This window comes from Colletotrichum lupini, chromosome 10 (genome assembly GCF_023278565.1).
Source record: "Colletotrichum lupini chromosome 10, complete sequence".
NCBI classification, from domain to species: Eukaryota; Fungi; Ascomycota; class Sordariomycetes; order Glomerellales; family Glomerellaceae; genus Colletotrichum; species Colletotrichum lupini.
In genome coordinates, this window is record NC_064673.1 from 3,544,390 (window position 1) to 3,557,535 (window position 13,146).

At 45.6% G+C, this 13,146-nt stretch overlaps 3 protein-coding genes across 3 annotated transcripts; 1 reads left to right on the forward strand and 2 right to left on the reverse strand.

The window, feature by feature from the left end:
- Positions 1 to 3,302: 3,302 nt before the first annotated feature.
- CLUP02_18216 (uncharacterized protein) lies at positions 3,303 to 7,020 on the reverse strand (the record flags this gene model as incomplete). The annotated part of the gene is made up of 5 exons (XM_049297118.1): positions 3,303 to 5,707; positions 5,765 to 6,402; positions 6,457 to 6,714; positions 6,782 to 6,920; positions 6,984 to 7,020. The coding sequence occupies 5 exons, from the start codon at positions 7,018 to 7,020 to the stop codon at positions 3,303 to 3,305; spliced, it is 3,477 nt and encodes a 1,158-aa protein (XP_049138342.1).
- An 877-nt stretch (positions 7,021 to 7,897) lies between these two features.
- On the reverse strand, positions 7,898 to 9,868 carry CLUP02_18217 (uncharacterized protein; the record flags this gene model as incomplete). The annotated part of the gene is made up of 4 exons (XM_049297119.1): positions 7,898 to 8,683; positions 8,739 to 8,852; positions 8,910 to 9,730; positions 9,811 to 9,868. The coding sequence occupies 4 exons, from the start codon at positions 9,866 to 9,868 to the stop codon at positions 7,898 to 7,900; spliced, it is 1,779 nt and encodes a 592-aa protein (XP_049138343.1).
- A 1,400-nt stretch (positions 9,869 to 11,268) lies between these two features.
- CLUP02_18218 (uncharacterized protein) lies at positions 11,269 to 12,279 on the forward strand (the record flags this gene model as incomplete). The annotated part of the gene is made up of 3 exons (XM_049297120.1): positions 11,269 to 11,505; positions 11,576 to 12,041; positions 12,194 to 12,279. The coding sequence occupies 3 exons, from the start codon at positions 11,269 to 11,271 to the stop codon at positions 12,277 to 12,279; spliced, it is 789 nt and encodes a 262-aa protein (XP_049138344.1).
- Between the last annotated feature and the right edge of the window lie 867 nt (positions 12,280 to 13,146).

A 13,146-nucleotide genomic window follows, 5' to 3' on the forward strand; every position in this document is an offset into this window, starting at 1 on the left:
TAATACGAATGCCCTCCTAGCCTATCGATAGTCGCAATAGTAAGAGGTCTACTATTCTTTTATCCTTATTAACTATAACGAACAGTCGCTAAATCTTTTTTAACTACCCATAGTAGTTAATAAAGAAGAGCGTTAACTAGTAGGCTTTCCCCTAGCTTACGGCTTTATTCTAAAAGTCCCTTAATAAGGGAGCTATAGTAGTAGCCGGGGTTAACCCTAAGTAGGTTACGAGCCTAGTACTAATAATATCTATCTCGGAGCATATATCTATATTAACTTCTATTAGCCTTTTAGTAATACCTCGCAGAACTATTGCCCTACTCTTCGTAATTATTCCTATCGGTACCCTCTTAATACTTAGTATAAGTATATTGGGTATATTACCTACGCCTACTCGTTTTTTAACGAGTTGACCTCTATAACTCTTGGCTCGGTAATAACTTATTAGATAGTTACTAACGTTAGCTTCGATTAGGGGTACGTCGGCTTATCGTCGCCCCTACTTCTTAACTTATTTTTCTAATACTTACTAAATATATAGCCTGTCTTATTATACGTAAAGCACTTAATATCGCTACTACGACGCTTTTATAATAGCTCGGCGCGAGCACTCTTATTATATAGCTTTTACGATATTACTCTTAGCGAGTCCTTAGAGCCTAGCCCCTTAGAGCTCTCCCTACTCTTTTTTTTATAAAAGGGGGATATTTAACGCGGTTATTCTAATAACGGATATAGCCTCTTCTTACTATCTTTTTATAACTAGTCGCTACCCTTTTACTAATTTAATAACTATAGTTTATTAGCCTCGTAAGCTATATCGCGTACTCTCTTAATTAAGACCCTATAACAAATCAGATCGTCCTATAGCTAAGATAGTAGTCTAAAAAAGAACTAATATGCCTCTACCTTCGAATTCTCTATGTCTTTTATACTTAGGTTATAATAGATCGCTAACTACTTAGTAAGGAAGTAAGTAGGGGTCTAGCCCTCTTTTAGCCTTTTCGTCCTTAGCTCTTTATAGTATTCCCGTTCCTAAGTCTTAGGGTTTACGTACTATTAGTAAATAAACGCTAAGAAGTCGCCCTAGGAGAGGGGATCCTAGAGGCTCTTTTTATAATTACGCTATTATATTTATAATAATAGGGATATCTTAGATAGGGCCTATTCGATATACTATTCTATAGTACTTTTTGCGCGAAGCTTATTACCTACCTCTATAGTAATAATCTAGTCTACTACTTAGGTACTCGTAGACTCTTCTCCGATCGGTTTATAATTATAAAAAGGAGGCTTTTCGTATTCTTATTAACCTAAACGCGTCGCCGGCCGCTTAGTAAGCTATCGGACGAGCTCCTCGTATTAACGCCGTTCTTAGTTTCGATCTTCGACTATTATTTTTATCGTTTTATAGAAATAGGTTATTATTAAGCCTATAGGGTCTACTAAACTAGCTATCCTAGTACTACCCGCGCCTTTATACGTACTTTAACTTCGTACGTCCGGCGATCGGTTACTAATAAACGCCCTATTTATAACGAATAGGGTCTTCGGGGTATTAACGGGGTAACTAGCCCATAAGGGTAATCTACCCCAATTATCTTCTTTATCTAGCTCTTCCGTAGACGCTAGTGTTCGGGTAGGACTCGCCCTATAATAGGCTCGTTCTCCTAGATAGAATAGGGTCGAGTAGTCGACTCTAGATAGCTATAGCTCGTTAGTACTAACGGCTCTTTACTAACGGCTAGGCGTCGTTTCGTTAACGTTCCGTTCGTTTCCGTAATTTATTATTATTTATACTAGTTACTCCGTAGAGGTAAAAGCTTTAGAATTATAAAAGATTAAGCTATAAGTACTTAACTAGCGAGGCTATAATATAAGTATAGGTATATTATAAGACTAAAGCTTATAGAGTCCTTTATAAGGGCTCTACTTTTTAAAAAGTTCTTTTGTAATAAGATCCGTGCACCGGTCGCTAAGTTATCGGCGTCCTATTGCCGGCCGCATCCCGAATCTATTATATATTATAAGGCGTAGTTCGGGCTATAACTTACTTATTAATATAGAGATCCTCTATTTTTTTATTAAAATATATTTTAATTCTATCTCGAGCTTATTAATATAGCTAACGAACTTATCGACTTTTTCTTTTTAGCCTTGCGAAGCGCTATTTAGTTATATACTCGCTACTATTCTTTAGCTAGCGGGATTAGATAGGTTATTTTATAAAAAGGTTTTTAGTTCCTTTTATATAACTTAGTTTATTATAAAACCGGGGGTCCTTTAGTAGTTAAAGATATAATATATTTAGGAGGTTTTTATATTACTACTTAAGTAGCTAATTATATACGCTACTTTATTATAGTCTATTCTTATTTATTAAGCCTATAAGTTAAAGTAATAGTAATAATTAAAAAAGAAGCTCTATAAATCCCGTACCGATTTATTAATATATAATAAGTTAAGGAGGGATAGTAATCTAAACGTAAACGTTCTACTTATAGCGCTTACTTAAGTTAAGAAGGAGCTAGTAAATAGGGGCTTAGGTAGTACGAACTCGTCGCTTTATTATTACTTAAGCGGCGCTTTAAGTATAGCTTTACTTATTAAACTATCCTTAGTCCGGGGGTTTACGTTTTTATTTATATTAAAGCTAACGTCTAAGGCTATTATAATTAAAACTATAGTTTTTAATATAAGGGCTAGGCTATTTAAAGAGCTCCGTAAGCGTTCTAAATCTACTCGTCTTTTATATAGGCGCTCTTTATATATTATAATAAGGATTTCTTTTTCTAATTATCGTTCTTATTTTTATAGTTTTATTAGCCTATTACTTATTATTCGGTTTAGGTATTAATAAGTAAGGGTAGGAGGTTTATTATTTTATTTAAAATTTATTAATACTCTTAGTAATACGGTTTTTTTATATTATTACTACGTTAATAGTCCTATTACGCTTCGTTTTTATATTATTTATTAAAGAAGAGGCGACCCTAAGGGGTTTAATAAGAAAGAGTCGTCTTTTTTTTATTATTATAGTACCGACTACGCTCTCTTATTATATCTCGTTCTTATTAATATTTTAAGCTTCCGGCCTAGTCCCTTTTATAAATAAAGATTTTAGATTATTAATAAGTATACGATATAGGAAAGAAGCTTATAGAGGCTAACTACTATTAGGGTCTAAAAGAGGAATTACTAAAATCTACCCTTCTCTCGAGGTATACTACTAGCGCTCTATATATACCTAAGCTACTCCTTTATTACTTAGTCCCCCTCTTTATACCCCCCTAAGCTATCCCTTAACTAACGAGGCCTGACCGGCGAGGCCTGACATAATAAGTCTTCAGGTCGGTTCCCATTTGGCAATCATAAAAGGCCAACAAAGCTTCCCCAAGGATCTCTCGAGTATGAACGATCGAATCCAGAAAAACTTTCGCCATGGTTATATAACTCAGGGCGCAGCAATGACTAAGTGCCTCCTTGGTGTTTTGCCCTCCCTGGTCGAGTATTTCCTTTACAGCTGATTCGTCGCTACGCATTGCTGCAAACAAAAATCCCACTGATGGATCTAGCTCATTGGCGGCGTTGTCGGGAAGATACTTCAAGACCACAGCTCGACACCGCGGGTATCCTTTCTCTGTGGCTTGGACCAAGGCTTCTCTGAGAGTTTCCTGGATATCCTTCTCCCCGGCATTGTGAAGCAGCAATATCTCCAACGCTTCAGCGTACCCATGGCGAGCAGCGTACGCGATGTCCTCCCTTTGAACGCTTAACCCCCGCGCCAGGAGGCACTTGAGGACAGGCGTGCTGTGGATGGCGGACTGGGTGAGGGACCAAGTCCTCGTTGGAGGGCCTTGCACTGCAGGATGGATCTCCATCCCAGTTGCAAGCAAGAAGTTGACGACCTCCATTCGTCCCAGCTTAGATGCGGCCGCCAAAGACTTGTGGACCTGAAGTACTGCGGGATTGTATCGATCAAAGATCCATTGAAGCTGACACAAGGGCCTGTAGCTGTCAACGCATGACTTGTATAAAACATCGTTGTCGTTTGCGTCGCGTTGCTCCACGCTGGACGTACCCGCCTCAAGCAGCCCTCGTGTGGCAACAAAGTCTTGCCTCATTGTCGTGTAGTGCGCGTGATGACGACCCACATAGCCATGCAAAGTCCTCGCATGATTGCCAATATGGAAGAAGCCTCTTTCAGCGTAAAAATACCACCAACCTCGAAAAAATGGCTTCGAAGAATCGCAAATCGTTTTCACGATTGTACCAATGCTGGACTGGGACTTGGGCAACGAGTTGCCTCCCAGGTGGTCTGCCCAGTGCATTGAAGCGTACTCGTAAAAGCCTCTTATCCATGAAGGTAAATCGGCCATGAATGCTTTGTTGGACTCGACTCGTTCCACTTCGCTCATAGGTAAGCTGGGTCTCATCGGGAGTCCATGGAGCGCGAGGAGTCTGACACAACTTCCGCCCAAGTCAGACTCGGCCAAGGCCAGGTTGATCCTTGCCTTCCCCTTCTTTCTCGCAGCGTCTGCTCTAGAGCCAAGCAGAAATTCGCGTGCGGTTTGGTGCACCAGGAATACTGTGAAGTCAATGATTCGGATGAAAAATCCCCCTAACTGCTTGATTGTATACTCTGCGTCCGGCTCGAGCTCTTCCTCCAGACCTTCTAAAGATGTGATTTTCACCCCTGAACTGAGAGCGATGTTGACCTCTTCTAGTTTTAGAGGGCGGTTGGCTGCTAAGATGATTCCGAGTAACTTATGTGAGGCTTCGTGGTCAGCAAAGGCTGCCCAGGCACTCTCGTAAAGCTGATCAAGATTGTCTGGCAAGGAACCCAGTGATTTTTTAATGGAACTGAGTTTCCGCGACTGGAGACGCTCAATGGCATCAAATACCAGTGAAACCCACAGGAATGTACGATCTGCCCCTTCGGTCAGAGCTTTGATGACCATTGTGCTGGCATCCTCGGAGAGCGCGGATGACATTTTGAGCTCCCGCACGCGATGCTCGACAACTCTTTCCACGTCTTTGGACAACGACAATGATTCATTCTCTCCCCGTAATCGGATTGAAAGCAAGTTTCGGAAGCGGCTCTCGATGCTGGGCCACGGCCGACTTGTCACAAGGAACTTCAGGTTGCCGGCAGGTTTCTCGGAGTTGCTGGTTGAGAACGACCCGACGAGCTGGCTGATGAAGCGATTCCTAGACTCATCAGAGCACTCATCTAGGGCGTCAACGATGCAGATGATCTTGCGATCGTGGAGACGGCTGGCAGAGGTGTGAAACACCGCCCAGAGCGCTTCAAGATCCTTGGTGAAAGACAACTTGTCCTTGCTAGAATAACCCTCCATCGCTACGTTGACCAGTTCCGGGGCGGCGACGAAGAGCTGATGAATCAGGACGCATAGAGCCTGGTGAGAGTCTCGGCGACTGTCGACGCCAGCCTTGAAGAAGAAGGAGCACACGATAGACTGTTTTTCGTTCTGGCTCAGGGCGTCCACGAGGAAGCTGGCAAGCACCGATTTGCCGCATCCAGGATTTGCCGTTACCCAGAGAAGAGAGGACGATTTGCTTTGCACCCAGTCGGCGAATTTTGGGTGACGCAAAAACCATTGACAGGTCCCTGGGACAGGCCTCTCAATACCGATCCTCTGGCTTTCGTACTCCCCGCTGGTCGCATTGAGACTACGCAAGCAATCTGTCGTTGATTCAGTGTCAGGTTACTTTAGGCAAGTTCGGGGAATTTGGAACTCACTCTTCTCGGAGTCTGACAGGTCCTCTAAACGCAGTGCCAAAGCCTTCCCCGTATGAGGTTTTGCATATTCACCCGACTCAATTTCCACAATCTTCTTGGCACATGCTGTGACGTATTTCTCTGTTGCTGCTTCTCGTAGATGGCGTTCCGTATTCGTGCGGACCATGCCCATCAACTTGTGGTTTCCCAGGTCCACGCCTCCAAGTTCGGGGACGCTGTAGCGAAATAGGAGACTGTCTTTCAACATTTCCTTATGTGACCCCTTGAACCGATTCCAGGTTTCCTCGGTTTCAGTGACTAGCTTGGTCAGTGTTCTTGCTAGGTGTATAAGGTTCCCCCTGAGAGGGACCGACGGCTTGGTGCCCGTTCCGATACTGATTAAGAAAGCCTCCCTATCCGGCCACTGGTCTCGAGCTTCTTGACGGACTTGGAAAATGGGGTTGTTGCTTTTCAACGCTCCGTCTAGATAACCGGCATTGCCACGACGGTATTCTTTAAAGTACGTTGTGGCAGCTGATGTGGCGCGGAGGGCTTCCCACAGCTGAAACTGTTTGGAGTGTTTGTCGAGTTCTTGCCTCGTTTCATACGAGCGCAGCAAAAGCAGCTCATTGTCATCTGTCTGAACCGTGGTAACGAATCTTTTTCATTGTCAGCTCAAGCTTCCGGCGGGTGCGAGTCTCGCATCCTCTTACACTTTGCCGAAACCATCCTCAGTAAAATTACTGAGGGGTGTCTTGTCGCTGCCCGTCCGTGCTTTGATGATTTCTTTGACAACACTTTCCAACTTGGATGAATCGTAGCGTTCACTAGCGGAGAAGAAGTCGACCCCACGGCTGAAGGCGTTGTATTTCCATCGTTTCGGCTTGAAAATTGTTTTTGCAAGACGAATGTACGCCTCTTCACATTCGTCGACCGTCATGCGAAGACATCCTAGCATTATAGCAATAATGCTATGGGAAACACCCGTCAGACTGCACGATTCTGAGCCATCTAGATAGGTGCAGACTGTATGCTCACCCGCCAGTACTTGTACCCCCGATGAGATCGAAGACTTGCCAAGGTTGAAGCTGGCTATTGGGATCACGATCTTGATTCACATGACGCATCAAATCTTTCAGAATCAAGATGGAGGAGAGCCCGCGGATACCCCCGCCATCTATCATGGCGCGTATATTAGTCGATAATTATAGGGATAACTGGTATGAACTGGAAAACTTACCCAAAGAGAGAAGCCGGACAGGCCTTTCATTGTCCATCTTTGCCTGGTTGCACCACAGATTGAGCAGCAAGAGTAGGACAACGGTCACCTGCGTCTAAAAAAGGTTGGGACTGCGCTCGTCATACATACCTTCAAGCCCTTTCAAGAGGGGCCCAAGAAGGCCACTTGAACACCTCGTGACCGCATGAAAATGGACCATTTCTGGGAAAGACAAACCAATCATGGCGAGGCTTCAAAGCCAACGAGCGTATGCGCTCGTCTATGAGAGGCGGATCATACCACCACCCGCACTAGGCGCGGGCCGTTAGACGAGTCGAGAGGGTGTGAATCGGAGGCCTGCACGATGTTGCCTTGACGTTGTAGTGGAGACTCATCTCAGGTTAGACGTACGCCATTGGATTACAGGGGTTGGTCAAGAGGCAGATCAATGGGGGTGGCTAAGCGCCGAGACATTTCGGGCGCCTAGGTTGCCCTGTTAAGAAGACGCATTAGTCAATTTCTGGCGTTGAGAGCTCAGGACCAAGTAGGTTGGATGGCAGGAAAATTCCCCGATCTTCTTCACTCCTTGGTCCAGCTTTGCAGGCAAACACAGAAGGGCCGTCCGTGGCTAACGGGATCTAGTGTGCGGCCCGGTCCCAAGTCCCGCTACGGTATCGACCCACAAAGGCCCGGACCGGGGTTGCACGGGTGCCGCTCAATTGGGTCACGACTGTGGAGAGCCATCATCAACAATATCTAGGCTAAGCGTTTGTGCCCAAGAGCCGTGTGCAGTTCTTTCATAGTGTCCGTTGAATTAACTATGCCTATGGCGTCTGAGTACAAATTAGGGTCTAGTGATTATGGTGTCTACAAACAGGTAATTATGAAAAGAAACGAGTGTCCTGTATCCTTGTGCCCCCTTTTAAGTACCCGATCTAACCGAAAATAATTGTCATTCCCATACTCCCGGCAACCTCCCTCCACGCTTCAGCGCCCGTATTGCAGCCGCCGTTGGGTTTTCCCGACGTCGCAGCAGCCCACTGATGAAGGACAACTGCACGAGCTCTCTCGATATTGATCATGCCCTGCCTACGTTCGATTTCAATGAAGGCGTACCTTGCGAGGCCCCGGTCCTGATCCGTGATAGCTTCGCAGGCTGCTACGAACAAAGGCCAGAGGAGTGCATTGACCGGTCCACCAGATGCGATGACCGCAACGCAGTTCTCTAGGGTAAGATGGCAGTTTTCCTGAACCGCAGGATGGTCGACTGGGTGATCGTGGATCGACCGGTTAAGGTATACTAAAGCACCGTGACGATATGCCATGGAGTTGTGGACCATGGCGCGGAACGCACCCTGGGAATCTGAATCACAAAAGGGCTCAAAGTCCTCGTCTGACTGCACTGGAGGTGCCCAATCTTGGAGAGCCTTTTGGACTGCTTTGACCGTGGATTCGTACTCCATCAGAAGAACGGCGGCTTTGGCTGGTTGGTTGTTGGAGACTGCGCCGTCCAAGTCCCCTTTCAGGGATTTGAGAGTGCTGAGACGGTAAAGAACTGGCCACAGATTGCCAGTCATACCGAGAAGTGGATCAACGGGGCCGTTTTGAGCCGACTTGGACGAAGGTGATGCCATGGAGTAGACATGCTCGGTTGCAGGTACAGTAGAGACTGGACTACGTCCTAAAGAAAGGGCAGTGATCACGTCGTAAAATTGGAAAGCCTTTTCGTTAAATTAGTCTTGGCTCCAGAGAGATCTTGGAAGTCAGCACACGTACCTTTTCAAGAAACAAGATACTGCGTGTCTTCTTGGACATCGGAATCGAACTCAGCACAAGGAAGGCACTTCTCAGGTGCTCAAGAACCATATTGGTTGCTCCTGTTAAGGTGAGCTTTTACTAGTTAGCATTGATCTTTCCATGAAGGACTGTTGAGGGAAAAATGCCCACGGATTCGTAGTACACGAGCAGCATGGTTGCCGCCAAAACCTCTTCCTGTCGGCAGTTCTGCTGCACAAGTTGAAAAACACCCTCAGCAGCAAGAACTCTGTAGTTTGAAGAATGCTTGGAGTCTTGCACGCCCATATACTCAAGATGTCCCTTGGCGAAGGCACACATGGCGTGCAGGACGGGCGAGTTATCGGAGCATAGAGGCAGAATGAAACCCTGAAAAAGATTGTCTGGCTCTTCCGTGAAGACGATCAAATGAGAAAGAACACTAGAGAAATGATGAATGAGTTTCCTTTCGTGGGCGCAGTCTGTAAGGTTTGAGAATGACGGTTGCGGTATTTCGAGGCCAGACAGCAGAGACGCGATGTCGATGGTGCTGGACTGGGATAACTCTGCGTTAAGCGGGAAAAAGTCGAACCGTGAGCTACTCAGTGAATCGCTCTCTCGATCAAAATTTGCGAGCTGATCAACTGGCTTGTCACAGAAGTCGAATTGGCTGAAGCTGGCCCATTCTGGTGTCTCAGGGGGTGAGTGACTTGATGTAGAGTGAGCATCCCTTGGAGGTTCAGTGAAGCCGCCATCCGAGACAGTCTCTAAAGATCGTCTCGATTTAAAGTGTTGCGTTGGAGAAACACTACGGGGAGTCTTCGAGGCTATCCCGTTGGCATGTTTGCTGCGACGTGGCTCGACAGGGTTGTAGATGCACTCCAACCCTCTCTCAGTGCAGCGTGTGCATCGAGGCTTCCGCTCGCAGCACTTTTTTCTCGCTTCTTTGCTGGGAAGGTGTGAGCAGCTACCAATCAGCCGAGGCATGAGATCACCTACCAACTAGAGCAACCTATATGTCGACATTGTCAGCTATATGTTCCATCCCGTCTTCGGTACCCGTGCGACTACGTACCTGTCCTTGCTCTCTTCTTCCTGATCTTTGGAGGCATAGGCTTTGTAAAGAGCAGCATGCTGTATGATGTGAGGATGATTTCTTGTTGGAAGAGAAGTCAATCATAGATGTATTGATGAGAGTGTGTCTTGTATTCAAACACAGCCGTCGGAAAGTGGCGCAGCTCGAGCTGACCTCAAGCACAATTTAAAGTATCTGCCTTCGTGGAAGATGGCGGAAGAGTGTGGTGCGTAAGCGATGGCAATAACCTTCTTCGAAAAGTCTTCTATGCGAACCTCACCGGTAAAAGGATCTGCAGGAAATCGCGTGCCGATATTATTGCCATGTGGGAAACATGTGGCCAAGATGCATCATGCAGGAAGAAGCGGCCCAATTCGGATTGCTTGATCTCTACCCCGCCAATTTCAGAAGACGAGGCGTACCTGTACGACTACGTTGTGAGGTTAAAGCAGGTGTAACTTGACGTTTCAGAGTCTTGTAGACAAGGATGTGATATTAACCGCTTCTCTTGCTCCGGCAAATATCCCCTCGGGGCGCCCGTCAAGCTGAAAAGTTACGATCATTACCCTCATTGGTATTGAGGCACGCAAGATGACGGCCACTCAACCCTTGCTGGGAAGGTGTGCCCGCAGGAGGGGAAAGGATTCCTCGATCGGTTGCCTAAACCTCTTTCTAGAAGACGTCCATGCTTACACAAAAGGTCAAAGAGTCGTCTGACCAACCTCTGTTGGCTGCCACTCAACCTGCAAGATTCTGGGTATAATGGTCTCGTTATTCCCTTCCTGTCTCCAAGGTTGTATGTAACTTGTCTAGCGCAAAACTGCCAGACACGCGTGAACCATCTCTCGTGTGATCCAACATGCATGGGCATGGATCTGGAGGGACATGGTATACGTTTTAGGGACGTCAACAAGGCCTCAGGCAACTGTGCGACTGTATAATCGAGTAGAGAAGGCGTGAAAAGATTCTCATTTGAAGGCCGCAGGCGGGGAAAGATATATCCCACCGGCTTCAACGGTGGTGATACGACCTTGCAGTGATGGTAATGATGACAATCACCGGGGAACCAATCAAGCCGTTGAGCGGACAAAAGCTGGGGAAATAGGCGCATGTTCTAGGCGATCATTCATGTCTACCCCAGCTTTCACCCCACAAACCGGTATTAGTCCAAGCCCTCCGCAATGCTCATTGGCGCGCGTCGAATCCTGATGCCAGCCACAAATCCAAGATGTGGCTCGGAAGGGAACCATTGGAGCGCAAGAGAAGGATCCGGAAATGGTGTCTACGTAACAGATTCAGCTTTCTGCAGTAAGAAGGGGGGGGGGGCGTAGCGGGCGTTCTATGTTCCTGACTGCGCCCGTCGCGCATCAAAAAGTGTATAAGACAAATGTGGAGGCCGTAATGTGAAAGCTTTGACCCTGCGAAGTTGCATATGCGCCTGCAACCCAAGGCGCCGCGATGGCCATCGTTTACTTCGAGACAAGCTGGGCCATCTTGAGCACTATCGGCGTGGCCAACACACTTTTTGGCTTCATCATTGCTGGCATCACGGCCTTTTCGCCCGTATCACTTATACCCATTGTTGTTTCTGTCGCAGGCTCTATCGCAAATGGGTTATGTTATTACAGCTTCTATGCAGACTACCCCATCTTGAATACGGCGGTTGCGTCTGGTGTTGCGGATGTCATGTGGATGGTACGCCGCGTTTGCATTTTCTTTTTAGTAAAGGCTCATATGGATAGACTTCAATCTAATTTAACTTCAGATTCAAGAAGCAGGCATTTCATTCTACAGTTATGCTATTCTCACCCGCGTTCTGCGCAGCCGCGACCGTATCATTTTCATGACTCTTTTCTGGATAGTGATAGGGGCCATCTTTGTTCTCAGGATGATGATACTGGTTTCCCGGGTGAAGATACTCGTGAACGGAGAGTCTGATCTAATGCCGACCATCAACGGTCTCCATGTTGGCTACTTCTCATCCTTAGCTGTGCTTGAGTGTCTCAGCGCTTTCTTCCTCCTGCGCAAGTTTGCGGCGGCAAAGTCAATATCGCAAGGGGCATCAATCGCGCCGACTCTCTTCCAGCATTTGATGCGAAGCACAGAGATCCGCCTTGCCATCCTGGCATTAATCGGAGTCACGAGAGCAGTCACCTACTTTTTCCAGCCCGCAGTTCAGCAAGCCCGGACAGTGGCAGGCCAGATCGACAGATTTGTTTACACACTTGAGTGTATGTTTCCGGTGATGATCTTGTAAGCTTTACTGTTCATTGACTTAGTTGATTTGAAGGACTAATTTCCGTTGCAGCATTGACATCCTGGCATCCCGTCTTGTGCATGAGCAAACGACTCATGAGAATTCTTCTTTTCGGCTTGCGAATAGGCGAAACTCAAGTCAAGAGCGTCTGCCTTCAGCTGGAGACAATGGTACACAAGTCGCCTCCGTATGGAGCGGTGGAAAGAGAGTGAATTTACAGGTTCGAAGGGAGTCCGGAACAAGCCGATCGTCGCTCTTCCCGCCAGAGAACGTAAGCGACGGCTCCGACAGGAGTACCCGCGATTTTGGCATGATTGATTGTACTATCACCTCAGGGATCACTAAAACAATTGAGATCAAGGTCGAAAACAGTGCTCGCAAGCGGTCATAAGATGCTGCAGTGTCGGATTGGAAGTCCAATTCGACCGCGGCATACAGCCGACTGCGCAGGGGCCAATTGGGGGCCCTATTTACGATTATTATAGCCAGCCTAACCTACGGTTAGAACCTCCTTTTTACACCTACGTAGATATTTATATAATTTAATTAATCTCTTCGTTAACTACGGTTCGAACTAACTACCTTATAATAAGGATACTAATACTAAGTAGTAATTAAATTCTACTATTATAAATTAGTAAGGTATCTTATTATATAAAAGAGATAACCTCTTAATACTATATAGAATAAGAGATTTATACTAATTAACTTTATAAAAGTAGATAAAAAAAGAGGCAATTCTTAAATACTATACGGAATTAAGTAATCGTAGCCCTTTATTATTTATAAGAGGTTAATGTTTATTACGTTAAACTACGTTAATTAATAGAACTGCTTGAGTAACTAGCCTTTTATTATTACCCCGAGTAGCTTTTTTACTAAACGACTTTTTTATAGCCGGCCTGTAATTAAAAATTAATTAGTAAAGATCCTAAGATTAATTATTATATCTTTTTATAGTAATATAAACGTTTGCCGCTATTATTATTAAAAGGAACTACTAAAACCTACTTTTTTATATTAAATAAAGAGGAGGATCTTAGTAAGTACGATAGCTAGTAATCTAAAAGGGTAGTAAT